We start from the raw sequence: 25559 nt of genomic DNA, 5'->3' as shown, positions 1-25559 counted from the left end.
AATAACACTAGTGTACTTTAATACATCTCATATAACCAGTAGCTATACTATCCGAAGTTGACGTATGATAATTCACCTATGTTGACTCTATATATATGTTTTCGGTTTACGAATTAAAACTAAAATAAACTCAATATTCATTGGTAAACTTTGTGAATATGTCCCACTTTTCCGTATTTGACGAGTTTTAATTTTATATTGTATGCATGCTGTCCTCCGCTTCAAACAGTTCTTCGACATTTTTCGTTGTGGTGTTTGACTCTGATTTTTCATAAAGAAGCAGGATGTGCCTTGAGACAACGGAGTGGGATATACGTGGTGCAAGAGGCAAGTCGCCCTACACTTTTTGGACAAAGGTAGGGTTGGAGGAGGGAGGGTGTAAGGGACAAGTCATATGCTGGGCTCCACAATTAATAACCTTCATAGACTCCCGAGCCTACTGAACGTTGGCCCTCGTGACTCCTTGCCCCTAACTTCAAAATCGTTCCCACGCGCCTGCCTTGGGATTTGACGTATGGGGCAGGGGGGTTGAGGAGCGCAAAGATGGGATGTGACCATTGGGGACCCCGTGAGCCTGGCCGTGGTGGGGGTGGTGGGGGGTGGGGCAGATGTGGGCCAGAGAGTGGTTTATTTTGGAACAAGCCTGGTGTGGAGGAGATGATGAATGAGATCCTTGTGAGCTCTGCCGTGCATGTGAGATGCGGGACAGGGAGGTTGTAGGAACGGTCACGGGTGTGGCGCTGGTGCACGGTGGTAGCGGTAGTGGCAGGGACCTCGTGAAGACCCCCGCGTCTCGCACTCTCAGTGGGCCCCGTGGTGCCGCGCTACGCACCATGCGTCCCGCAGGGCGCATCCTCCACCTCATCCACCTCCTCCACCTCGTCCTCCTCCTCCACCAAGGACTCCGATCCGCCGACGCTGGCGCGGCCGCCGCCGGGTTGGCCCTGCCGTTCGTCTACGAGTCGAGGGCTCGCTGCGAGCCGCCGTGCCGCAACTATGGACTGTGTGTGCGCAACGACACCTGCTTCTGCCTGCACGGATACCAGGGAGAGCGCTGCCAGCACGGTAGCTTTCCACCACCTGCACGGGTTGCTACGCTTACGCAGGGCGCGCGCGCACACACCTGCGGGGGTAGCCACACCTGCAGGGGTAGCCACACCTATAGGGGTAGCCACACCTGCGCTGGGAGTATTCATCAAAGATCGCCTCTGTACCTGTGCGGGAAGTACAACTGCTTCAGGGATGGAGGGGCTCAAGCTCCGAGCAACGAGAGGAGGGGGGGGGGTGGACTGCCCCCCTCCCCCCATATAATTCCTTACACCAGGGTCCATGCCGACCACGATACACCACTGCCGTATACCCTACACAGACCGGGCAAGTCTTGTTAGCGATCACCTGTTCGACCTTGCGCGGCACACGAGCGGGTGGTTTGGCCATCACCACGCTCGGCCGCATGTTTACCCAGTGCTGATGTTTGTACGCAGCACCAAGTCGTTGTTTAAGGCTAAGTCGGCATGTATGGGATGTCCAGGATTCATCCCGCGGCATATCAACTCGCTACTATTGCTCGGCGTTGCAATGTGGGCGAATCGTTTTGCGCAACCGCAACGCAGAACATAGCAGTGAACGAATAGTGGTGATTCCGCGTTACTATGGCGGGGGCGAGTCTGCATGTTTCAGGACTACTAATTGATATACCACAACGTGGTACAGTGCTCATCTTATCGACCACGGAGGAAGGGTTTGGATTCTCCCCGACTGGAATTTTAAAACTTGTTTTCTCTCGCAGTTCGCTGCCACCGAGCCGGATGATGCCACCTTTTAGTCTCTATACTAGCACAGGAGAGCAATGTTTTTATTTATTTACTGGACATTCTAGTTTGTGTACAATAACGTATTTCCGAATTGAAGGAGCTGTTGTTCATTTGTCCCTTCACAGCCACGTGCAACCCGCAGTGCAAGCACGGCGGCGAGTGCCTGAGATCTGCCAAATGCCGCTGCACTCTGGGATTCGAGGGGCGATTCTGCCAAAAAGGTGCTGCTGCTGCTCCCTTTTGTTATCCTCGTTTCACGCAGCGCATTCATTCCACGTTATTAATTCTCCGGTCCAAAGTAATGTCGACAGTTATCAGTGGAGAGGTGCAGCAGTGTCGCAACAATTTGTTCGTGCGCTTTGGAAAGATGTTCCAGACGTGTCTCGTGCTGATGATGATGATGGGCTCCGACGCGCGTTTAGCGCACTAATTAGATGATTACATTCTGATGATACGTAATTATAAATTCACATTTCTCCGCGTGGAGGTTCAAGAGCTTCTCGGGATGCTGTAGAAGACGACCATATACACATAATCAGTAGACACGAAATAATAATAACATGAAAACAACAGTTGGCAGATTTTAGAAGCGACGGGACAAGCACAGCAACCCGCCCGCGAACGATAATAATAATAATGTTACATTGTTATGTAAACAAAGTGTTTTTGTTCACAAAGTAAACATTTGAGTACTAGAGACATGCGTGCTTCATTAAAAGTGTGCACAATTACGGGACACGTCTTAAAAGTATATATAATGTACGGTAAAGAGACGGTACACACAGGATTGACAACATATCCTTGACCATGTGGAAGTACAGCATTCGTTTTAATAGATACAATGTAGGTGTTTTCGGGATTAAAACAAACTAAAATATCGTCGCGAAAGCCTACGTGTTAAACTGATATTTAATGCTATTTCGCAAATATACTGCTGTTAAATCTCCAACGATAAGCCGGTATAAATATTCAGGCTGCCCTGCCTCTTTGCTGTGAAGGAAACGTAAGCGTTAGCCAGCTCAATATATTTCTCTGTATGAGGAAGTGCAAATGACGACGGTCGTGAGATGTTTCCAAGCCTGTGTACCACCTGTGTACCACCATACTTGGTGTAGAGTTTTTGTTATATAGTACGTAATCTCTCTCTATATATAGTAACCTAAACAACTGCATCCGCTTTTCCCCACTCACCTTTAATTGGCATGGCCCATTTAGTTCATTTTAAAAGGTGAATTCTCTTGACAGGTTATATCGTGTATGAAACGCGTGTCTGTTTGCGGAATGTTCAGAAGACTAATGGAGGCATGCCAATATGCAATGCAGCACACACAACCGTGGTATTTTTATGTTTTTTAATGACTGCCTTATACATTACCTTACGAAACAAAACTGAAATTGAAGTGAACTAATAAAGGATAATGACTATTCCTCGAGGTGCACATTTCGCGTTCTCGACTTCACATGTTTGCTGTTTACATATTTACCAATGATAAGGGCCCATTCACGGGACACTTAATTTGCATTTTACTTGGTTGAACACAGATGGACTGAAAACATCGGATGGGTGCCATGAGGATGGACGTTGATCGGGCCTGAGAGCTTACTATCGCGTCACATCACAATGCATGCTCAGACTAGAGCCATGCATGCCATTTTGTGCTAAAACATTCTAACTTTAATGTAATGCGCCTCAGTTTTCAATACTTTGCAAAAGGTTACCAATATCAATAGCAAATGCATATATATTTTTATATACACCTTATAACAAAACTGTTAATTTCAAGTGAGTATTAACATTTTATTAAAATATATAAGACTTTTGCTTAAGAATAAAAATTAACAAGACCACTTGTATACATATAGAAATGTATCGGTAGGTAAATCACAATACTGTATTGTCTATTTTTTGGAGAAAGAATAAAGACAAGTTTCATGTACAATATAATCATTTATTATATTATACGTACATCATATCCACTGTTGTGGACTGTTATGATATGTATATATATGAATGTTAAGACATTCTATGAAAACATGTCAACACATTTCTTGACTCATGAAACTACAATAAACAATATCATTTGTCTTTCCTTCTAATAATCAATAACACTGGTCAACACAAAAAACCCATTTTTTTCTGGCCTGGAATTTTGCAGCTGTTTTAGACTAATTTCAGGGTGCTGATTCTAAATCTGATCTCAGATTTGCTCTATCACATCATTTTTATGCTATCGGCATACCCCATTTTCATTGATTTTACCCGAAATTAACTCTGTCACTTATGATTGCAAGTTGTTGCGAGTCAGTGACTGCTTTAGTTTTAAAATATGGTGCTGTATTTTTAGGATAGTGTGTTTATAATATCATTGTATGTAGATATCCAAATTTATTTAATATTTTTCTTCTGCAGTTTTTATTGAAAATGCAATATTTGATATCTCAAAAACCTGATGTGATAGACAAAAACTGATGCCAGATTTGGAATCGGCACCTTAAAACCGTTGGAATACCTTATGCCAGAAAAAGTGTGTTGACCAGTGTAATCAGTGTATGAGAGGGTGTTTTTTTTACGATCCCCCCCTCACTGTAAGTTGTGAGCTCATCTCTCGCTAACCTGCGTCTTGCCCTACAGCCAGCTGCAGTGGGGGCTGCATGAATGGCGGTCAGTGCGTGACGGTGCTCGGCGTCTCCAAGTGCTCGTGTCCCTCTGGCTGGGGAGGCGCGCGCTGTCACCAGGGTGGGTATACGCCATTCTTCGGATTGCGACAGCCGCTTAACGCCTACTAATGGGTCCTCGGGGCATTGCGTTAACCTAAGTGGCCTGGGTGGAGTAGTGAGTGGTAAGAGCAGTGTTTTTCTGGGTAGCCACCCAATGATTAAAACTGGGGTTTCAGGTGAAGTGATTTGACGGTCTCACTCCAGTCACATCAGTGGTGACGGGGATCATACAAAAATCCAACACGTGAAATTTGGAGGTTTCAATGTACTTAAATGGCAAAATTTAAACTCTGTGAAATATAAAGTCAGCTTGCCATGCGACCTGAATTTCTCTGAAACGGGACATACATTAAAGTGCAGCTCCTCAAGTGTGGATCACCGGGCATTTGAAGTAGTTCTTGGATATCACCTTCCACAGGCTGTTCTCTAACATGAGGTGATACACTGCTCTGCAAGCATTCCCATTGGACACTCCGTCTCATAACATGAATTCAAAACCACAAACGGAATAAATGTAGAAAAAGGCAAAAACAATAACGAGGTTATGTTAACCATAACTTTCAAATATGTACTGTATTGCTGTTCTACCTTTGGTGTAAAGATATTGATTTGTTAAATGCATCTCGTATTTTCTCTTTTGGCTTTGTTTGCAGCTATGTGTCCACAGGGATGCAGAAACGGAGGTGTGTGTGTGGTGCCAGACATCTGTAGTTGCCTTCCAGGCTGGCATGGAGGAGCCTGCCAGATTGGTGAATACTTATTTCTTAATGTGCCAGCTAATACTTGTTATTATGATGGCTATGGGACTGAGATGGTTGCAGAGGTGCACAAAGAGCCTGCGCAGGCCATGGGATTGGTTTACAGGGGTGATGCCCTTGCACCCTATGGCATCGTTTTCTCATAACCACCCTTTGTGAACAAAGCCTCGCTATTAGCAATTATAGGTGACTCGTCACAGCATGTCCAATAGCAGTGTAAAGATGCATACATTGATTTATTAAATTGGTTCTGACATTCAAAATTCATGCAACTAATCATGTCTGCAAGAAAAGTCAGTTATTTTCCATCATATTTCTTGAATCTTCTGGATGAAATTATCAGGGTAGTTAACCATTAGTGGCTTAATGTTTAAGAATAGGCTTCACACAAACATGAATAACAAAGTCATTAAAATGGCAATTATCTTTCACTATAACATATTATTTGTTAATTTCTGAAGCTAGCTTATGAACAAATATATAAATATGAAAAAAACTTTTAAAAAATATATTGGGCAGTAAAGATGCAATAGTTCAGTCCATCTAGAGACCAATCAGTTTCAAACACAATGCATATAGATCAAAGCATGTGTGTTTGCATGTTTACCACAATTACGTGTGATTAATGCAGACATGATTCCTTGCAAAAGGTTTCTATTTGGTGTTTGAACATCTTAACACCTGTTTTATTGCCAGAAAGGGTAAAACCCATTCTTATTTTTTCATTCTCATGATCTTGTGATATAATCCAACTAGCGCCTGCACACAGATTTTATCGCACCATCTTCTCGGTGTATGACCATTCGGACACGTTCTGTTACTGGGCTGCTGCTCTGTCACTACTCTTGACCATATGCCCATCGTTCCTTCTCGGGACGTGTCCAGCCCAAGCCCACTGACATTTCTTTACAGTTTTCATGCCATCTCGAACCATAAGCCACATATAGTTTGCAATGATTAAAGTTTTCAATTGTTAGGCACATTTTAATGTTATTTTTCATTGAAAAGTTCAGTATATGTAATGCTCAACCATGCTTTTTTGCACACGTCACCAGCCGAGTGCCAGAAGCCATGCCTCAACGGAGGGAGGTGCGTGGCACCCGACGTCTGCCGCTGCCGTCACTACTACCGAGGTCCCCGCTGTGCGACTCGAGTGATTGCATGATCACGCCACAGCACAGCAAACCGGAGCAGGAACACTAGTGCACAGATGTTGCCGCCTTAATGTCTTCCAATGCCAAAAAAAACAGTACACCAGAGAACCATTATCAAACGCCCGAGACTGTGTTTAAAGCCAAGCAATCCAGCCGGGCCCAATATTTGATGACTGTGTACCATGCGCAGGGCTGCCCAGATTTTCCTGGAGGTCCAGGGCAGATTGCCACGTGAATCCTTATTATTCATGAGTCACACAAAAAAAACAGGCCCGTTGTGGAGTGAGGCCCAGGTAAATGACCACTTTTATCCCTCCGACCTGTCGGCGACCCTGCCTACGTGTGTCTCCGTAATGATGTTGTCGGATATCGTAAGGCAAGCAGGTGTGAGCAGTATGTAGTTAGTTGGGTGACCGCCAAGGTTTGCCAATTGTTGTAGGTGTGGAGTTGTCAGGGCTGGCCAGGGGATAAAAGAGTTGAGTGTCGATCCTCGGTTACTCGGATTTCCTCCCGCACGCCAAACACTGCAGTAATTGAGTTGCCCAAACATACCAATGCAGGATTCTCTTGAAAAGGTCTTGGGGACTCTTGCGAGGCGTTCCTTGGTAAATTCGTATAGGAATAAAAAGTTTCTGAAACAAAGTTCGTCATGCACTGCCCATGGAGCTTTACAGGTCATAACAATAACTGAGGTTTATCTTCATAGTTGTATTCATGCATATGTCTAGTAATTAATAGATGACTAAATTGTACATTGTTCAAGTTTGAATACTGTATGTGCATGATAAGAACAACTTAGAAATTAGAAGAGCATTCTAACGTGTCATGTAATGTGCCTCAGTTTTCAATACTTTGCAAAAGGTTACCAATATCAATAGCCAATGCATATTTTTTTTGTTTATATAAACCTTAGAACAAAACTGTTAATTTCAAGTGAGTATTAACATTATATTAAAATATGTACAACTTTTGCTTAACAATAAAAAAAAATCAACGTAGAAATGTAGATAGAAAATGACTTTTAATAAAGATTTTCAATGATTTACAGTTTTCCAATGTAAAAATTATTGTAAAACGTGTCGCGTTAACACATAGTATTACATTTGTACCATATACATAGATCTAAAAAACATCTCAAGTGTCTGTAATCTGCACCTACGATTAGCATGGTTGGCAACGTACGGTGCGAAAAAAGTTCAACATACATACTGTAATGTGTAGCCAATTGACGCATATTGTGTTTTTATTGCAAGTGAATATACAGTATATATTTACATACACAATTGATTATATCTGAGGCGTTTCAATATCTAACGTACACTATATACCACAGGCCGATAATGAAATATGAGGTTTGGTAATGCGTTTTATGCCATAAATGTTGCGTAGTCCCAAGTGAAGATTGGAAAGTAACCAAAACAAAATTTCTGAACAAAACACAGTGTACCCATAAAGTATCGTTCATTATTATTACAGAATTGTAATTAAACAGCAGTTTGAGCTGAGCCCATGAAAATACGCAATTTAACACTTGGTATTATGACGATTTAATCGGGTCTCATTCTTCTTAGCTTCCATGCGTCTGTCTATGGTGTTGGCGACACGCATGGTATTGAGATTTAAACTAAAACTTTTGTATTTGACCAGGTAAGGCCCACTGAACTATATAGCTATTTTTTCAAAGTGACCTGGCCACAAATGATAGCTCAACTTAGTCACTTATCACGTGGAGATGTATAATAGGCAAATACTCTTAAACGCATGTTGATTCTAAATGTGGAGGGAAAAACTGGAGGACTTGCATATAAATCCACGCGACCACGGGGAGAACACGAAAACTCCAAAAATACAGCAGCAGGCGTCAGCGTCGGGATCGAACCCACGCCCTCCTGTATCCCAGGCGAGGTAGTTAACATCTCGCCGCCATGGTGCCCCATGGTGCCCCGTGGTGGTCGCCAACATCTCGGCTGTGATTGTTCCGAATGTTGCTGTTATGTGCAGTTGCAGATGACTCAAGGCTTTCGGTTATTTGGCATACACTTTAGCTTAAGTATATAAGAAATATGTTGCCAACATTTCAAGAATGCAGTTAAAACTTCTGTGCAATATATAGTTCTTTCGGTAAAGTCACGTAGGTAAAAAATGAAATTAATAAAAAATCTGGCTGTGACGGTCCCACCTGATGACGGAGACTTGTGTTGCCTCCGAAACGTCGTGATTTTTGCTGTTTTATTTTTATTAATTTCATTTTTTACCTACGTGACTTTACCGAAAGAACTAAGAGTATGAATCCTTGCAGTCACGAAAGCTACAAATCTAGAATTCTTCTGTGCAATCTTAATTATTTCATAGCGTATAGAGTTAGGGAGACCCTTTATCTTTCCTGGTACAGACTATTTTGGCGAAGGTGATAAGTGCACACACATGTTCAGTTATGAAAGCAGGTAATGTGTCGCATTGGGAATTAGTTGTGGGAGAACAAGTGGGACGTACGTGAAAAGCATGGCATGGAGCCAGTCATAATGTTCAGTGCAATAACACTTATATCATTCCGGGAGTTCAACAGCTATAATGAGAAGCAGACTTGAGCAGTGTAACTGGTAAGATCTGTATTCCCAGTATACCACTTAATGTAAGAAGAGGTTTTGTATGATGGATGATGGTGATGCATTTGATACCACGCACAGCCAAATTACTGTGAGCTTGTTATGGCAGCTTGCCGCTGGTGCAGTGACAGATTAATTATATTTCATCTGTCAAGATTTTTGACTGACAATTGTGCACACACGTGGCTATGATAAAAATCGATTTAAAAAATAAATCCCAATAAAAACAATAACCACAACAAACCAAAGTGATTCAAAAACAACATTTTCTTGAAACAACTTCTAAAATTATTACAAAACCAAATATTTCAAGGAATATCATGATGCCTGTTAACCCTAGCAATGCACTACAATACAGAATAAGTGTTTCTCATCCGAAACGGTCATGTTACAATATTATTAGAAAGGCATTGTTTGTGTGTACTCTTAAATAAATCCTACAAAACTGCAATGCCCCAGAAGTGGCCCAATGCTTTTGTGTTGTTTAAAGAAGTGAGCACAGAGGTAGATACGTGACCACAGGTTGTCAGAGTGGAACAGCGAGTGGTTATGTGAACAGTTGCAGAAGTGGCAATTGCATTGTCTACCACTGCTCTATTGTGAAATATAAAATAAATTATACATTTCAGTTTTTTTTGGCCTGTTTTAAAAAAAAAATCGTATAATAATTTCTGAGCACAAGGACATGCATACAGTGATGCAGCACCAATCAAACAAGCGCATTCAGGTGGAAGCTCACGTCACAGTGGCGTGACGTGGGCACTGCAACAGCACAGCACTTCGTTTTGCGAGCAGCATTCGTATATATATGAAGGATTTCCCGGAAATTCTTCTACTTGTCAGCTCACCCCAACGTAATCTGGGTAAAACAACGCAAAAGTTGCAATGCATGCAATTTTTCAGTCTCAAATGCAAGTGGAATGAAAAATCATAAAACTTATTAGACACAATGTTCCCGACATATATACTTACAAAACTAAAGTTAACTAATTATTGGGATTTAAAAACAATCACTCTCCAGGTTATGCACATCATAGGCTATGTGTCGGTTTACACATTTCACAAAACGTCACAATACCACTTTTAGTTTGGCTTCGGAACAATAAAGCTGACGGGGAATTACTACAATTATATAATGCAATTCGGGTTTAATACAGCATCTAAATGCACTCGCATCTCAATACTCCGCGTGGTGGTTCTTAAAGGGGGAATCTGCTCACCTTTCTGTGACAAACCAGGCCTGCGAATCCGGGACGGCACGCACACATGTTGGGCTGCACACACTTGCTCCCGAACTGGCACTTGGTGCGGCAAGTGGCTATGAAGAGAACACACACACAGGGTCAAATTACAGCGAAATAAAAGCAGACAGCAGCTTTCACTCATAAAAGTCAATCATAATCGGACGTTATTATGTCGTCTAAATGAGACCACATCTAATGACACTCCCTACAGAGAGATACAGATAATTATTCGGTCATGAATGGAAATAGAGGAATATCGATTGTATCACAGATATTATATTTTTTCGAAAATATAACAGAACAAAGTGGATAGCATGTTATTAAATTAACGATAACAAAAGTAAAAGTCACGAATCTATTTGGTTATTTTTTTTACATTATATTCACAAAATACAGCAACTGTGAATGGCAAGCAATTTATAGAAAAGCCAAGAACAAGAACAATATGCTTCTCCTTGTTGGTTTTTGTTTAATTAAAGCAAAATCTGTAGCGGATCGATCTTTCACAGAAACATCTGGAAGTTGTGTAGCTAAGGTTTAGAAAGGGTTCCAATTAAGCCAAGGCTTTGAGCTGCGACGTACGGTTTTGACACTGGGCTCCCTCCCAGCCTGGTGGACATAGGCAGGTATTGGGGCGAATACACTCGCCTCCATTCTTGCATTTCTGTAGACACATTGCTGTGGAGGAAAACAAACGAACAACCCAACAACAACAATCCAACAGGCTCTCGTAATTCCAACAGGAACGTGACGCAGAAATGAGCTCCACGCAGCTGCATTCTGCGTGGCGTGAAATGTCACAAAGTAAATCGTGCAACGTGAGCTGTATTGTTGCTGTAAGCAAATATATTTCCCGCACTGATCCTGACTGCAATAAAAAACATAATCTGCAATGGCACATGTCAGATGAATCTCTAAAGCAATACCTTTTGAGGCTAACGCTGATCAAACATGGTACAAATGAAGACTGTCTCAACTGAAAAAATCCAGAGCTGGGCTGTTCCACTCAGTAAAGAAGACTTTGGAAAATTGCCCTTTTCCTGTACTTGTCTGACCTAGAGTCAAACTCAAGATGCTTTGGAGAGGATGCAGGACCATTTACCACTTCCCTGAGGCTTTCCTAGTTCAGCACTCTAATTTTGTTGTCAAGCACAAAATATAAAACGAATGTGCAAAGTGTGTTACAGCATACATGTGTAACATTTCATTAATGACACACTGAAAAAGTAAATCTGGCATATTTCTCGATATACGTAAAAAGTTGATACCTCTGAATGAGAACTCATAAAAAAACAAGGTTGAGAGTTACGTTTTTGTTGAGTTTATTTTGTTAATTTGATTATACTGCTATTGCATGTTTCTTAGAGTACAAGCTAAACATCAACAAGGCGGACCAGTAAGACAAACAAGACATGCTTAGTAATTTAAAATAAGGAGCCCATAACAGATGGTTTTATTATACACATATATAAAGAGTCAACATTCACAAACTTAGATGTTGCCCGACAGGAAACCATACGCACAACCCCCTGGCAAATTTGCCTGCCCTCCCCATGGCCTCCAAAAAACACACTCACACACTTTTCCCACCCACCGATTTATTCTCGTACCCCAACCCAACATTCACTTTGGCTCAAACTCCAACGAGCACATTTCTGCATGTCAAACTCACGTTTGTTACATTTCTTGCCTTTCCAACCGGACGGGCATGAGCAGATGTTGGGCCCCACACATTTCCCTCCGTTGAGACATGTCGGATCACAGACACCTTAACAAGGAAGAGGCACAGCAATTGCGGGTGTCATGGCCAAAACTCATCCTAGTTAACTGTTGCATGTATGGCTACATGGAAGGCATGGGTTCAACAGTCCAGCTGATTCTCAACCTCACAAATCGAAGTGTGTGTGTGTAAGAATGAATTGGATTTCAAACAAACTGTTTCCAAAAGTCACGTCAGATGAATCATTACATGTCTGCTATATATTGATTTAACCATTTACAATTTTCGTAATTCATATAAAGACGGCACAGGAAGAAAACAAGAGACGTATGAAGCGTGTAAGGTTTTCTACATGTACTAACTGCCATATACACAGAAAAAACATTGGTATAGTGGTGATTAGCTTGCATACCCAGCTCACTGAGTCTCATGACTCTTTCTCAGGAGGGTCCTGCCAAGTTTTCACAGTGGGGGGAGGGGGGGGTAATGATTTCCGTGTAAATTCCAATTGAGAAATATGTGGGTAAATAAGAAAAATGTGCCAAATTTGGAGCTTGACACAATGGCCCACTCTTGTGAACGACACCACAGGATCTTTAACGTCCACTGTGAAGCAGACAGCGTGTATTTCCGTGGTAAGACAGCTGCAGTATTCGAACCATGAACCTGCCTTGGTTAGCGCGTGGGACTAAGAATCCAGTGACCCGAATTAAATTACATTAGTCTTGAGTGATATCTGAATTGGTCATTGGGCACCACTCCTCTTTACCAACCCATACTGCCCAGTGTGGTGAAGTATGGTTAAACACCTCCATGACTGACACTGCATTAAGAGGCCTTCATCCAACAGTGGATTGAAAGAGGACTCTAGATTATTATATATTTATGGGACCTTTTTTCCAGTATCCAAAATGATGAAAAATAAGAATAGGTTGTACCCTTTGTTATTGCCAGAGAGGGTAAAACGTATTATTATTTTTAATTATTATATATATATATGTTGTTAGCTTGTAATTTCTCACTGCTGGGAAAAGACCTCCCCCGTTGTTATGCATGTTTCCATTCTTTCCTCTTCTTAGTTGTTCCCGTCCTTATTATATGTACACACATTAATTGCATCCTTATCCTCTCGCATAACACACTTTTATATGTCTACGGAATGCCACAGCCTTTTATGGGAGTGCTTTCCTCTGGCGACACATGAGACATACTGCCGCAGATGATCAAACTGCCCATTTAAAGGCCCTCTAATCAAGCACTACATGATAGTGATACCATAATGATAGTGATATCAAGTTATATCTGAACCAATCTTGCTCCCCCCACACACAAACCGCCAGTTAAAGCAGAGTTAATTTAGTTTCGTGACCAACACAGAGGTGGGAGGGTCCTTCATCCAGCAGCACACTGACAAAGGGGCTATGATTAAAATAAAATAATTATACTTTTCTAAAGAGACATAAAAATTGTATTTATTACGACCATAAATGCAGCACCCACCACACTCTCCAGTGTATATGAGACTAGCATGCAGCAACAGTAACACAAGTAGTGCAGACATCTAGTGAGATGAAATAATATAGTTTGTAGAGACGTAGTGAGAAAAGAGAATATTGGCAATAAATTGAGATGTTGTCTTATAAGGGTGTGTGTGAAATTATTAGGTATAAAATAATTCATTTCTAAACTAGAACTCAGCCATTGTCATGATGTGTCCATGTGTACCTTTGTATTGCATGTTAACTCTTTGTAAAAAGAACACCCCAACATATTAATTTGCGAAATAGGATCACGCCATGAAATCAAAGATAGGGGATTTCAAACGAGATGCGTTCGTAAAGCGACCATTATGGCCACAGTCCAAAAAGGACAAAATGCGGCGTGTAAAGTGAGGTTGTGGGAAAGGAGGTAGGGCCACTCACTCTCCTGACAGCGCTTGCCCATGTATCCCTCAGGGCAGGAACACACGTTGTTCCTCATGCAGTGGCCCCCATTCTTGCAGGCCGGGGAGCAGATGGCTGTTGCGGTAAAGCAGCATGTTAGCATAGACGGTTCACAGCACACATGACGTGCCACATGATTACCCCCAAAGGCCAAATTGAGACTTGGTCGATCGTGACAAATTACTTTTGATTTGTTGGAAAGCAAACGACATCCAATAAGAGCATTTCTTTGTATTTTCAGACAGTATAGCACTTCAAGAAATTAAGGCACAATAAAAAAATATATACAAGGGGAGAGTGGTAGCACAGTGGAGAGTACACTGTGATATGAAGCTACCGCCCCAAGTTCGATTTTTGTCCACATATAACACTAATGACGAGTGATATCTGAACTGCTCCTCGGCCTCCCCTTCACCAACCTGCACTGACCAGTGTGGTGAAGTATGGTCAGACAACGCCCACGACTGACATGGCGTGGAGAGGCCTTCATGCAGGAGTTGAGTGCATTGGCAAGGGCTGTAAATAATAATTTCATTGTTTTCATTTATTTATCCAATAAATAAATGTGTGCATATGTATGTATGAAGCACCGTGTACCATTCTGACAGTACGGCCCAAAGAAGCCCTGGGGACAGGCACACACGTGTGGCCGGACGCAGGTTCCTCCGTTGAGGCACACGGGATGGCAGGCCGCTGAGTCACAAACAGACGCACGCAATGCACACGTGGACCTTTCCGTCGCTGCCATCCAAATACATAAACGTCAGTGGGTACAGTGCGTTCAACACATAGTGGTGATTTTGGGGTGCAATCCATAAAAAATGTAAAGTAAAAAATAAATTTGCAGTCCCGAAAAAAATAACAACCACAAAAATGAACAGCGGACAAAGCAATATCTGCTTTTTGTTTTCTGCATTTCCACGCTGCGTGGAAGAATCACATTCCCAGGCAGTCCCAAATTCGTACCGTAGTGTACAGGCACGCTTCTACTTATGAACGAATTCGGTTCCAGAGGTCTGTTTGTAAGTCAATTTTCTCGAAAGTCCAGTTTTACTCTTATCGATTCTTATCGATTCCAGCATGTACACTAAACACGGGGAATGGCTTTGAAAGTTGCATAATCTCCTGTAGAAGTAGATGCTATTGGTTCTTCATGTTCTTCAGATGTAGATGCTAATTCCCTCTTGTGTTCGTGTTTATTCTCTACTCTCTTAAAAAAGACTCGGTCCGAACAGGCAACTGGACATCCAGACAGATTTGTTCGTATCTCTGGAAATTTGTAAGCAGAGAAGTCCCTGTATAGTAACTCTTGCAGCATTGAGTTGGGTTCCAGAATTGGCTGGTAATACCCCACCTCCGAATTACTCTAGCAGTTCTTGGACACACTGTATACGAATTCAGCTATAATTATTTTATTCTCATTAACATTTAATTCACATTTTTGTTTTGTTTCTATTATCTCAACAGATGATTATCACGATGATGAGACCCCACAATGTTAGAACGCCAATTGTACACCACTCAATGTATTTTACACTGCAGAATACGTGCTGAAAATGGGAATGGTAACAATGCTCTCAAGTTCAAAGTGTGCAGCTAACAGCTTCTTTTGGACTGCCATGATGCCATGTTCAATTGGAATAAAAGTGTGTAGTGCTGTACAATCTGCAGAAGCATTCCTATTCATCAGCAATTGCCAGGTCTCCATAATCACAATCCCCTGCACCCTGCAGTCCGTCTAAACATGTTCAGTCCCTGAGTGACGTGCCAGGCAGGATAAACTAACATTTCAGTGAACAAATAAACGTAGCAATTATATTGTGAGACGTTGATAGTGTTGAGTACAGGAATACTTCGTGTGAGATTTGGCTCGCTGTATTCATTTGGGATGGAGACAGAACGAGAGAGATGAGAAATACAAAACGTGAGGTAAGGAATCGCGTTTTCAACAAAAATTTCACGATTCGCCGAAATGTAGTTTTACATTTTCCCCACTAGATGGTAGAACAAGACCTTAATGCACAAGTATATGCAGACTGAGTTTCTCCATCATACCACTTTGGTTGTTGCCTTTTATTCAATGAGGGTGGAGGAGTGGGGGCTCATTTGCAATGAATCCAGAGAACTGAGTTTGAATCCCGGGTTCTGCTAACATTCGGCAGTAGGTTGACAAAGGTCTGTAAATCATATTATTTGTCATTAGAATTAGTTTCAGCTTCCCTCCCCCCCTAAACATGCTATCAGCATCACGTCAAGAGAAAACATTTCCATTTGAAACTCAGCAGCGAGCAGTGCACCACCCAGTGTTGGAGCAATTCCCCCAGCAGAGAACATCACATTCCTACTTCTGAAGTCACTTTAATAGGTGTATTTGTTCACACTGGGGACAAACCTGCGGCCAACAAAGATTGTTTGTTGCATGTTTAATAAAATAATTGTAAATCTGACATGTTGTAGCGTGGTGTTTTTGTGCAGTCATTAGTGACTGGGCCGAGGCCATCGACTCCTTGATCATGAGCATCCTGTTTAATCATGGGCAACTGCCTGGACTTAACCCTAGAATCCTATCAGTGCCCAACCTGGTGCTTTGACCTCTAATTCACCCAGCTATGTCCGTTACAGATATACACACACACGTGTGTATATATACATTTTATATGACAAAAGGAAAACAAATACTCACCATTGCTGCAGGTGGGTCCATTCCAACCCGCCTTACATTGGCAAACATCCGGAGCGATGCACTCCCCTCCATTCTCACAGTGCCGATTGCACACCACTTCACAGCACATCAGACAAACACCACGACGTTGTATTATGCATCTGAAGAACTTCAACATTCGTAAAATGTACCCAAACTAGGACTGTCAACTGTGTGCTCACGAAAGTCAGTTTTGCGGCTTACTGGTCTCGCAGCGAGGGCCCACGAAGCCGTACGGACACGAGCAGTGGTCTCGGGACGCGCACGTGCCTCCGTGTTCACACGCAGGACTGCAGACCGCTGCACAAAAACATACTTTCTGCACCGCTATCTCTAAACACGAAGCTGCGTATAAATTAGAGTCGAAAGGTGCCGAGTCTATGATATCAAACGCGCAAAAGACCGAGAAGCATTGGTTTACTTATCATCATGGCCACAACTGGAACAATGGCTGAAATATTCAGACTTAAATGAGAGCATTCTGCTGATACACACGTTTAAAGATTAATTTTAACATTATCCAGTGAGTTATAAACGATATGAGTAATTTGGCTTAGTCCCTAAAGGCATTCTATTCTCATTTATGTTGTTTATCTCCAGTCACATGCTTTGAGACGTGGTGCTTATTTGGTTAGTGAAGAATAATTCAAATTATAAAGGGCTGATTTCTGAAGCTGGTCAGAACAGGTTTGGCTAATAAAGTCCACTGGCCATGCATCAACGCATTGGCTTTTGTCAGTCGGCTTTGACTCAGGTAACCGGTTGTTTTGGATCACCATTGCATAGAACTTTGGATTCTGGAAAGACTGGTTCAAATAGTGGATAAGTAGAATTATGGGATTGATTTAAAGAACCGAACAATTGAACAAAGAACTGTACCTTCCTCGCAGTTGTGCCCATTGTAGCCGGGCAGACATTCACACACGTCTGGCCTCACGCACTTCCCACGGTTGCGGCAGTCGGGCCTGCAGATCGCTGCCAAGCCAAGGGGGAAAGAGCCTTGAGCAAGTGGAGCCATCACTGCTTTCTGTGGTTCATAGCTGAATACGGAATACGTGGGTAAAAGTGAAAAACGCAGCCCTGTCATTGCAAAGCTCACGCCACTACTGGCGGGCGTGCCTCCGCTCGACGTATCCCGAAAGAGCACCGCTAAGAGAATTCTAGATTTTAAGCTTTCGTGACTGCAAGGATTCATACTCTTAGGTTTTTTCGGTGAAGTCACGTAGGTAATAAAAACAAAAAGAAACCTAATAGAAATAATAATAGAAATTAAATCATTATTTTAACAAATAATAGAAATAATAATAGAAATAAAATAATGATTTTATTCTATTTTTTGTTCTATTATGTATTGTTATTATTTATTTATTACCTACGTTACTTTACCGCTAAGAGAATGTTTGACCGACTCTTTCATGCTGGCTAGATATTGGAGGAAGGGCCAGTATCCACACTTTACCACACGCAACGTGACGATCGACTAACTGTGGTGTACCCAATATACTGCTGGGAGGAACAACATGGGGAGGGGTTAGTTAAAAAAACAAAACTTGCACCATCGTTTTAATTGCTGCGCTGTGAGAAGCAGCTGGCGACTTCTGGATTTCAAGTATATTGTGCCAACCATTATAGCAATAGATGCTGATGGAACTATAAACACCAAAGTCCACGGATAACAATATCGTGTTGAAGTTTGTTTCACTCTCGATTTGGGAGATTCTTACCGGTGAGGCATTTGTATCCGGTGTAGCCAGGTCTACAACGGCACGCATTTGGGGCAGCGCACTCCATGTTCTTACCGCAAGGCATGGAGCAATGCCCTTTTAACAAACCACAGAAAAAAAATAGATCACAATCCTGACTTTGAGGAGTTACAGCGTCAACACCACGATTAAATATAAAATGTAATGAACAGATTTGGATGCAGCGGGAACACAATTTATAAGTGAGCCATTTCCGTTTAACGTCTATCAACTCACCTGCTCCATCCACGTTATTCTGAACGCCGTAAAGGGCAATGGCATCTGTTAGCTGACGGGGATATGGATCCAGCTCCGGCGTAATGGCAGGGTGGGGAAAGGCACTCTCCGGCAGGGTCATGAAGGGACTGGAGGTGGCCACGCGGGCAGTGAGGGAGGCCCTCGCCTGCAGACGAATGACCGACCGCACCAGCGGCACCCCGACCCTGTGCCGAGGTGAATACCTCTGTGTGGAGGAATACTGAACCCCGAGGCGTCGGCGGGATAGGGGTCGCTCTGGGTTTGGATTCAAGTGCATCCACGGCCCTCCCGAGATTCCCAACGGCGATCGATTGGGGGTTGAGCGCAAATGTACGCTTGATCGTTCCAGCGGCAGACTAAGCCGCGGCTGTTGCAGAGGCCTGGTCACTGGCTGTGAAGTCGGGCGTAACGAATCGGGTTTGTCACTGCCTTGGAAAGCTGTTTGAAGTCGTCCATGCAGTTGGGGCTGAAGTTTGTCCTGGCCTGGAATTTTGGCCTGGCTTGGAATTTTGGCATTCTGTCCTGAGCCACTTGACCGTGAAAGGAGAGGGGGAACTGGCTGCACGGGGACCTTCACGACTGTCCGTAACAGAGGATTATCAACGATTTTAGGACGATCCGTTACATCAGAGTTCAGATTTTCCATTCGAGTCGGTTGATTTGGTGGATTTTGAACGTCAAAAGACTCAGTGGCCTTTTGATCAGCACTCTGCACAGCCTTTAGGCTGGGGGGTGGCAGAAGGGTGGGAATAACAGCAACAGATTTCTCGTGTATGGAATGGCTCTGTTTGCTGAGCACGTCAGAAAGCGCTGCATAGGAAGGAGTGGTGGGAACAGCTCTGCCCTTCTCGCTGTTTTGAGCAGGAGGTTCAGGCTGCCTCAGGCCTGTGGAAGAAAATAAATGGAGGGGAAAGCCATTGGTTAATATACATTTAAAATTCAATCAATAATTAAATGCATTCAAAGTGGAATACATAGGCGAGCATTTAAATATAAAAGGTTGGGAAACGTGGAAAGGAGTCCCATGTTTTTGGCAAGGAGGACGTGATGAGTGCATTTTAGGAAGCCTTGTTGAGGACTTTAAACATCTTCTTGGTTCTTTCGGTAAAGTCACGCAGAATGGAAACAATAAAAATAGTAAAATAAAACATAATAAAATAATTCTCACGACGTTTCGGCCACAACGCAAGCAGCCGTCATCAGACCTGGTCTTCACCTGATGACGGCTGCTTGCGTTGTGGCCGAAACGTCGTGAGAATTATTTTATTATGTTTTATTTTATTATTTTTATTGTTTCCCTTCTACGTGACTTTACCGAAAGAACCAAGAAGATGAATCCCTGCAGTCACGAAAGCTTTAAATCGAGACTTTAAACATATTCGTTGCTTTCCCAACAGATGGCAGTAGAGGCTCAACAAAAGCAGTCAGAAGAGGTTCTCCACCTTGATAAATGTTTGAGACCAGCCTGTTAATTCCATCTTAGTTGTTCAAAGAGTGCAATAATTACTTCAACAGATTTTTGTGTCGTTCAGTGATAAATTCATAACCAGATGCTGTGTTTTAAATGGTACACGTGTAAGATTGTTGTTAAACAATGGAATTTCATTCAGGGGAGGCGAGTGCCCTCTTAATAATAACAATATGTGCCATAGGAAGTTGGAGAAAACGTTACACAAATATGATCTTTATTACATCAACCTGGGGACTCTTTGTCTGCCAAAAAGCACCCTTACCCACTCGAATGCAAGCAGTAAAAGTTATTCTTTTTAACAGCATGCCAACTAACAACTTCATTAAAACTCATAAAATCAAAAGCGTGCTAGTCTCATCTATAACAATTCCTATTTCTAGACACGGCATCCGTCAGCAGTACTCTGCAGTGAAATAATAACAAATACGAATAATATTGACATGTTCATATTTTTTTTACTTTTCTGCACATATGGCTCCACTCTGCAAGGTAAGGACATACACCGTTTTCAGGGCGCTATGCTGCCCCATCACATGCTAATGATTCACCCCACTCACAATTCAGTGCATCGTCGCAAATCAGGATTTTGACTCGATTCAAGAAAGTATTTCTTCGCATTTTGGTGAATGTCACGGTCTCCAGTGAATGGAGAAGTCACGTGGCCCCATTACATACAGTATACTGTATACAAACTTAAAAACAATGATCCTCATACATGTGATTCGATGTAAGAATTGTGAGCCAAAAAATCAACAGTAATCGATGCATCGTTACCCTCGTACGAACACATTATAATATTTAAGCAGGTGTAACCATTCATATTCGTACACCTCATGAGCCAGCAAACAACACGATGGTTGAAGACACATGAAGATGACGGAACACCAAAAATGCATGCACAAGTACCAGCCAGCAACAATGGGCTACAGGTTTGGGACTACACAGGGCTTACATTATTATGGGACATTTTCTGGAGCACCCCAACCCTCAATCCCCTGGGTCCCTGCACTGGACAGCATATCTGTCAACCCCTTATCAGTGCCTATCTTATTATAGACAAATTCAGACCTTATTGGTCAGCCCGTGCCCTTATTAATCCCAACGCTCAAACCTACAAAGTCCCATCATAAGGGAGAAACACAAAGAAATAGACAACATTTTTTTGCCCGTATTGAAAACTCAATTTCCCTGGACAAGAATACAGGTAAACCGTGTGGGTTAACATGTATGGGACAGCTCAGAATGAAATTAATGCTCTGGGACTACACCTCCATGATAGAATGGGGCCATGTTGACCAGCACAATTGAGACACCACTAATCTGAGATAAGCTCTGACCTAAGTCATGCGTACGATAAGGTCTTCCATTATTAGAAATTTCAGTCTCTAGCTCGTAGCCTCATATGATCAACGGATTCTGATGCAAGCAATGATTAGCAAAGCTGCTGTCAGTACGGCACTATGATGTTATACAGCGGCATGAATGGGCTGTCACAGGTATGCAATTATGACGCTGACAGCGGCACAATCATTTTCTAAGTTGTACATCTCACTGACATGCGTTCTCTGCATATTAAACCCACAAGACTGAATTATCTGCCGGTGCTGCGACCCAGTTTATATATCTGCATGAGATAAAAAAAAAACACGAATAGCAAATTCATCAATGTATAAATCTCTAAAAAAGGAAATCATCATTTTGAATTCTAAAAGTACCGTCATATCCCGAGTAGACTTGTTGACACAAAGCCTCACAATGCTTACCTTGTATGAGTATCACTGGATGTTTCGACCAGCTATATAATGGCCTTGCAAGTACCAAACGCTGAGGCTAACTCAGCAATTCATCGTTGCTTGTGTACACGTGTCGGCAAGCTGCTCTTACGCGCTTTAGAGGAGGTGTATTGAGAAGTCAAGGCTCAACATTTATTTGTATAACGCATGGCAACTATAGCTTTCAACTCCTCCCAAATCTAGTCTGCATTCACACAAGTCCAAGTACTCTGTCTTCACGTCATTAAACTTCAAAAAACGTGAGCCAAAACCCATTACACTCTGAAAATAATAATAATAATAGTTTAAGATCTCTTTGTTAATGGCCCACTGGGTGCAGGCCACCTTATGCAATGTCAGTCATGGGGGTTGCATTATCGTTACATCGTCAAACTGGTCATCACACGTTGCCGATGGGGCGCGTAGAGAACGGTCCAGATATCAGTCGTCACTGAGGTTAGCCACGGCCGGGAATTGCAACTAAGGTGACCAAGATGGGAGTGAAGTGTGCTATCCATTCCGTCATCGGTTCAGCCCCAATAACATTGCCTTTTGGGAGCCATTGTAAAAACCCAGATGGACTCGCAAGCAGATTTATATGTTTAGACAGCTGCCGAGCTGGCACTGGAAGTGGGACGACGCGAATAAACGCATGGGCGTCCCACCACCCTCACCGTTGCGGGGGCTCCTTGTGCACACACGTCCGTTGCCGTGAAAACCCGGGGGACAGCGGCCGCACGAGTACCCAGCTTGTGGCGGCCGGCGCTCGAAGCACGCAACACCGGGAAAGCAGGGGCTGCTGCTGCACGGCCCAGCGGGTGAGGCCCTCCCAACCGGCTGACTCCCTGGACTTGGCCTTTCTAGTACAACTGCATCACCTAAACATGACATTGTGTGCATATGTAGGTTGAAGCATCATTCTTTCATCCGCGTATGCATTTGTCAAGCATTTCCTCCTGGTTGTATGGTGACGGATGCTGCCGTGGTGTTGAGGTCACTGGTTCGATTTGATTACCTGGCGCGTACGTTGAAACAAAACGGGCCTCTGTCCATCCAGTGGTGTAAATGGGTGTAAATGGGTACTCCGCAGTGAGTTGATCAGCAGGTCATATGTGTGGGGGGGGTAAAGTGTGTGGGTACTTCCGCCTCTTCCAAGACATCCAGCAAGTGTGGAAGTCGGCAAAAGATCCTTGAGACGAGCTTTCCAGAGCTCCTCTTAGTGGAGGCCCGTCTGCCAACAGTGGCATGAGCAGTAAGTGCAGGGATTTTTTTTCTTAACTCATTATTTTTTATTTACTACTTATTTTTCTTATGCTAGTCATTGCGCACGGTTGCGTTTTATTTTGCGAGCGGTTGCAGTTCACTTTGCTTAGTTGGTATTAGCCGCTGAGGTCATGACGGGTTTCTTTCTTGATTTCTGTTGCTCCATGCCCCCCGGTACCATTCCCGTTCTGCTGCAATGTGCACTGATGCACTACTTTGTTGAGGGCGATATTGGCCACGTAAAAAAATAAAGATTGATTGATCGATTAACATTGTGTTTTGTTTGTTAATATGGATCTGTAAAGAGACTTGGAAATACACCACGTATGCATTTTTCCTGCCGGTTCAGGCGGAGACACTCTATGACCCGCGTCACAATTTATTTGGCGAATAATTTTTTTTCTTCCCCTGGCCACATTTGTTCTTTGTTTGTAAAACGATATCATGATTGCTCTTTAACCGTGTGGAAACCAATGATATCCACTTAAAGATCATTATCGTCCATCAGATTACTCAGGCAATTCATTAAGTTATTATGTTAAGCGGTTTCTGTTCTTAAGCTCGGGCTACATTTGCGTGACAAATGTTGGAGCGTGCTCTGCTCTGCCATCGTGCCAAAGTTACGTATGGCTCGGCTGTAGCGGGAAGCCTCCAAGGAAACGCCGCGCGCATGGGCCGCGACAGCACGACGACATATGGTTTGCGCGTACCAGCAGGGCTGGGGCGCCGCTGCTGGGAGTCTGCAGCCAGCGGGGGCCCAGATGATGCCACCGCCGCCGGCGGGAGTTGAGCGTCCTCGGGAGCCAAAATCCCACCGTCGTAAGTGCCGGCGGCAACACGAGCGGGTCCCGCGAGCGCTGCTCGATCGATCAAAACGCGCCCGAGCGACGTGGATTCAGGCTGGGTGCGTGTTAACGTGAGCAGAGCGGCTGCCGCTCCGATGATTTCCTGCTTGGGGACGCGTCAAGAGTGGAATTCCCTACAGCCTCCCGGGCGCTCTCGGCAAGACGCACGGCATTTGTTTTTAATCAGCAATGCTAACGTGGCCTTGGAAGTTTAGAGGTTTCAACGGCAGCAAAAACACATCTTGATTTGGTTGACTGAACATAAAAGTCTACGATAGGGTTTAGCATTGACCTGCATTCTTGGAATTTTCTATATATTTTTAAACAAAGTGTTTTCATGCAGTCATAAAATATATCGACTTTCAGATGAACAATTTTTTCATAAATATACGTTGGCAGTGGTGAACAAGCACAAATAACCAAAATGTACACATCTATCAACACTCTACTATGAAGAAGGGCCATTTCAGACCAGTGTTAATGATAAATGCGTTGAGTTTGTATGACTTCAAGATGAACCGAGTTCCCATAACAATAAACAGCAAAGTGCCGGGAGCGCAGGCATTTCTTGCAGCCCATCTGTATTTATTCCACCGAGATAAATACATCTCGACCAAAACCTTCACTTTTATAAATGTTTCACATTTGTGGCCAGATTGTGGGAGGGCCTGTGAGGTGGCTGGTGAGGGGGATGGGGTGGGAAGGTGCGGAGGCTCACGGGTGCACGTGGCGCCATCTCCCCGCGCCCACGATGGGCAGTCCCCGCAGCGGAACGATCCGTACGAGTTGATGCAAACGACTCCAGGGAAGCACGGCGACCGGTTGCACTCATTAACGTCATCCTGGCAGGTGGGGCCTGATGAGGGCCGAAGAGGGAGTAGGGGCGAAGGCAACGTGGCGCAATTAGTCTCAAGTGGAGCATGAAGCGTAGGAAAATTAATTAGTCGGTATTAGCGCAGTAAGTCTTGACACTCTAAACTATTCCAATTGGTACACGGCTCGATGCAGGAAGAGGGGTTTTATTTTTTAATTATCATACCCAGTGCTAATTAAGAGGGCCTACACTGGCACGTGAAATATTTAATCACAGTCTGCTTGAGTACAACACTTAGTCAACTCTGCGGAGAGCATTTATAAAGTAATCATCGTTTATGGAGCAGCAGAATTTTGGATGAGATGCATAAAAGTCTTCTAACAGTGGGTATCAATGGAAACGACGCAGTTTGGCATCCAACGAAAAATATCAATGAAAGCAATGGGAACCAAATTATTCTCAGCTGCTGTAAGTAGTAAACCTGCACCAAACAAAAAGGTGCGTGGTGAATATAATTCGAAACGTGTGTCCACAGCGTGGGAATTCCTTGGGAGTGTATCACCCTTTCAGTGTGCGTGCGGACAGACTGCCTCGACCGGTGTACAGCTGTGTGAACGGTCGTGCCTGCAAGGAACAGGGTCTCACAGAGTTTGTTATGGTGATGGCAGCACAACGCACTTTTATTCTACTTCTTCTTCTTCAAACCTGAACTAAGAGAAGGTCGAGGCTGCGGTTT

General features: G+C 43.3%; 2 protein-coding genes across 2 annotated transcripts in view; one reads left to right on the top strand and one right to left on the bottom strand.

The window, feature by feature from the left end:
* Positions 1 to 640: 640 nt before the first annotated feature.
* LOC144727216 (uncharacterized) lies at positions 641 to 7487 on the top strand. The gene is made up of 5 exons (XM_078605893.1): positions 641 to 1065; positions 1940 to 2035; positions 4447 to 4551; positions 5186 to 5281; positions 6346 to 7487. Exons 1-5 carry the CDS (start codon positions 699 to 701, stop codon positions 6453 to 6455), a joined length of 774 nt encoding a protein of 257 aa, XP_078462019.1. The 5' UTR covers positions 641 to 698; the 3' UTR covers positions 6456 to 7487.
* The window catches only part of LOC144727224 (von Willebrand factor D and EGF domain-containing protein-like), a 64767-nt gene continuing 46654 nt past the window's right edge, over positions 7447 to 25559 (bottom strand). Inside the window, exons 21-34 of the mRNA XM_078605900.1 lie at positions 24728 to 24865; positions 23875 to 24021; positions 22576 to 22779; positions 18638 to 19543; positions 18383 to 18478; positions 17538 to 17633; positions 16863 to 16958; positions 16641 to 16736; positions 14555 to 14650; positions 13937 to 14032; positions 11967 to 12062; positions 10877 to 10972; positions 10271 to 10368; positions 7447 to 9909 (exon numbers count right to left, since the gene is read on the bottom strand). Coding sequence (XP_078462026.1) covers positions 9895 to 9909; positions 10271 to 10368; positions 10877 to 10972; positions 11967 to 12062; positions 13937 to 14032; positions 14555 to 14650; positions 16641 to 16736; positions 16863 to 16958; positions 17538 to 17633; positions 18383 to 18478; positions 18638 to 19543; positions 22576 to 22779; positions 23875 to 24021; positions 24728 to 24865 — 2276 coding nt within the window. The 3' untranslated portion in view covers positions 7447 to 9894. The remainder of the gene's footprint in view (positions 9910 to 10270; positions 10369 to 10876; positions 10973 to 11966; positions 12063 to 13936; positions 14033 to 14554; positions 14651 to 16640; positions 16737 to 16862; positions 16959 to 17537; positions 17634 to 18382; positions 18479 to 18637; positions 19544 to 22575; positions 22780 to 23874; positions 24022 to 24727; positions 24866 to 25559) is intronic.

The sequence above is a fragment of the Lampetra planeri genome, chromosome 2, assembly GCF_965212315.1.
Source record: "Lampetra planeri chromosome 2, kcLamPlan1.2.h2, whole genome shotgun sequence".
In the NCBI taxonomy this organism is placed as follows: domain Eukaryota; kingdom Metazoa; phylum Chordata; class Hyperoartia; order Petromyzontiformes; family Petromyzontidae; genus Lampetra; species Lampetra planeri.
Note: the sequence above shows the minus strand (reverse complement) of the source record. Positions and strands in the feature narration are given on the sequence as shown.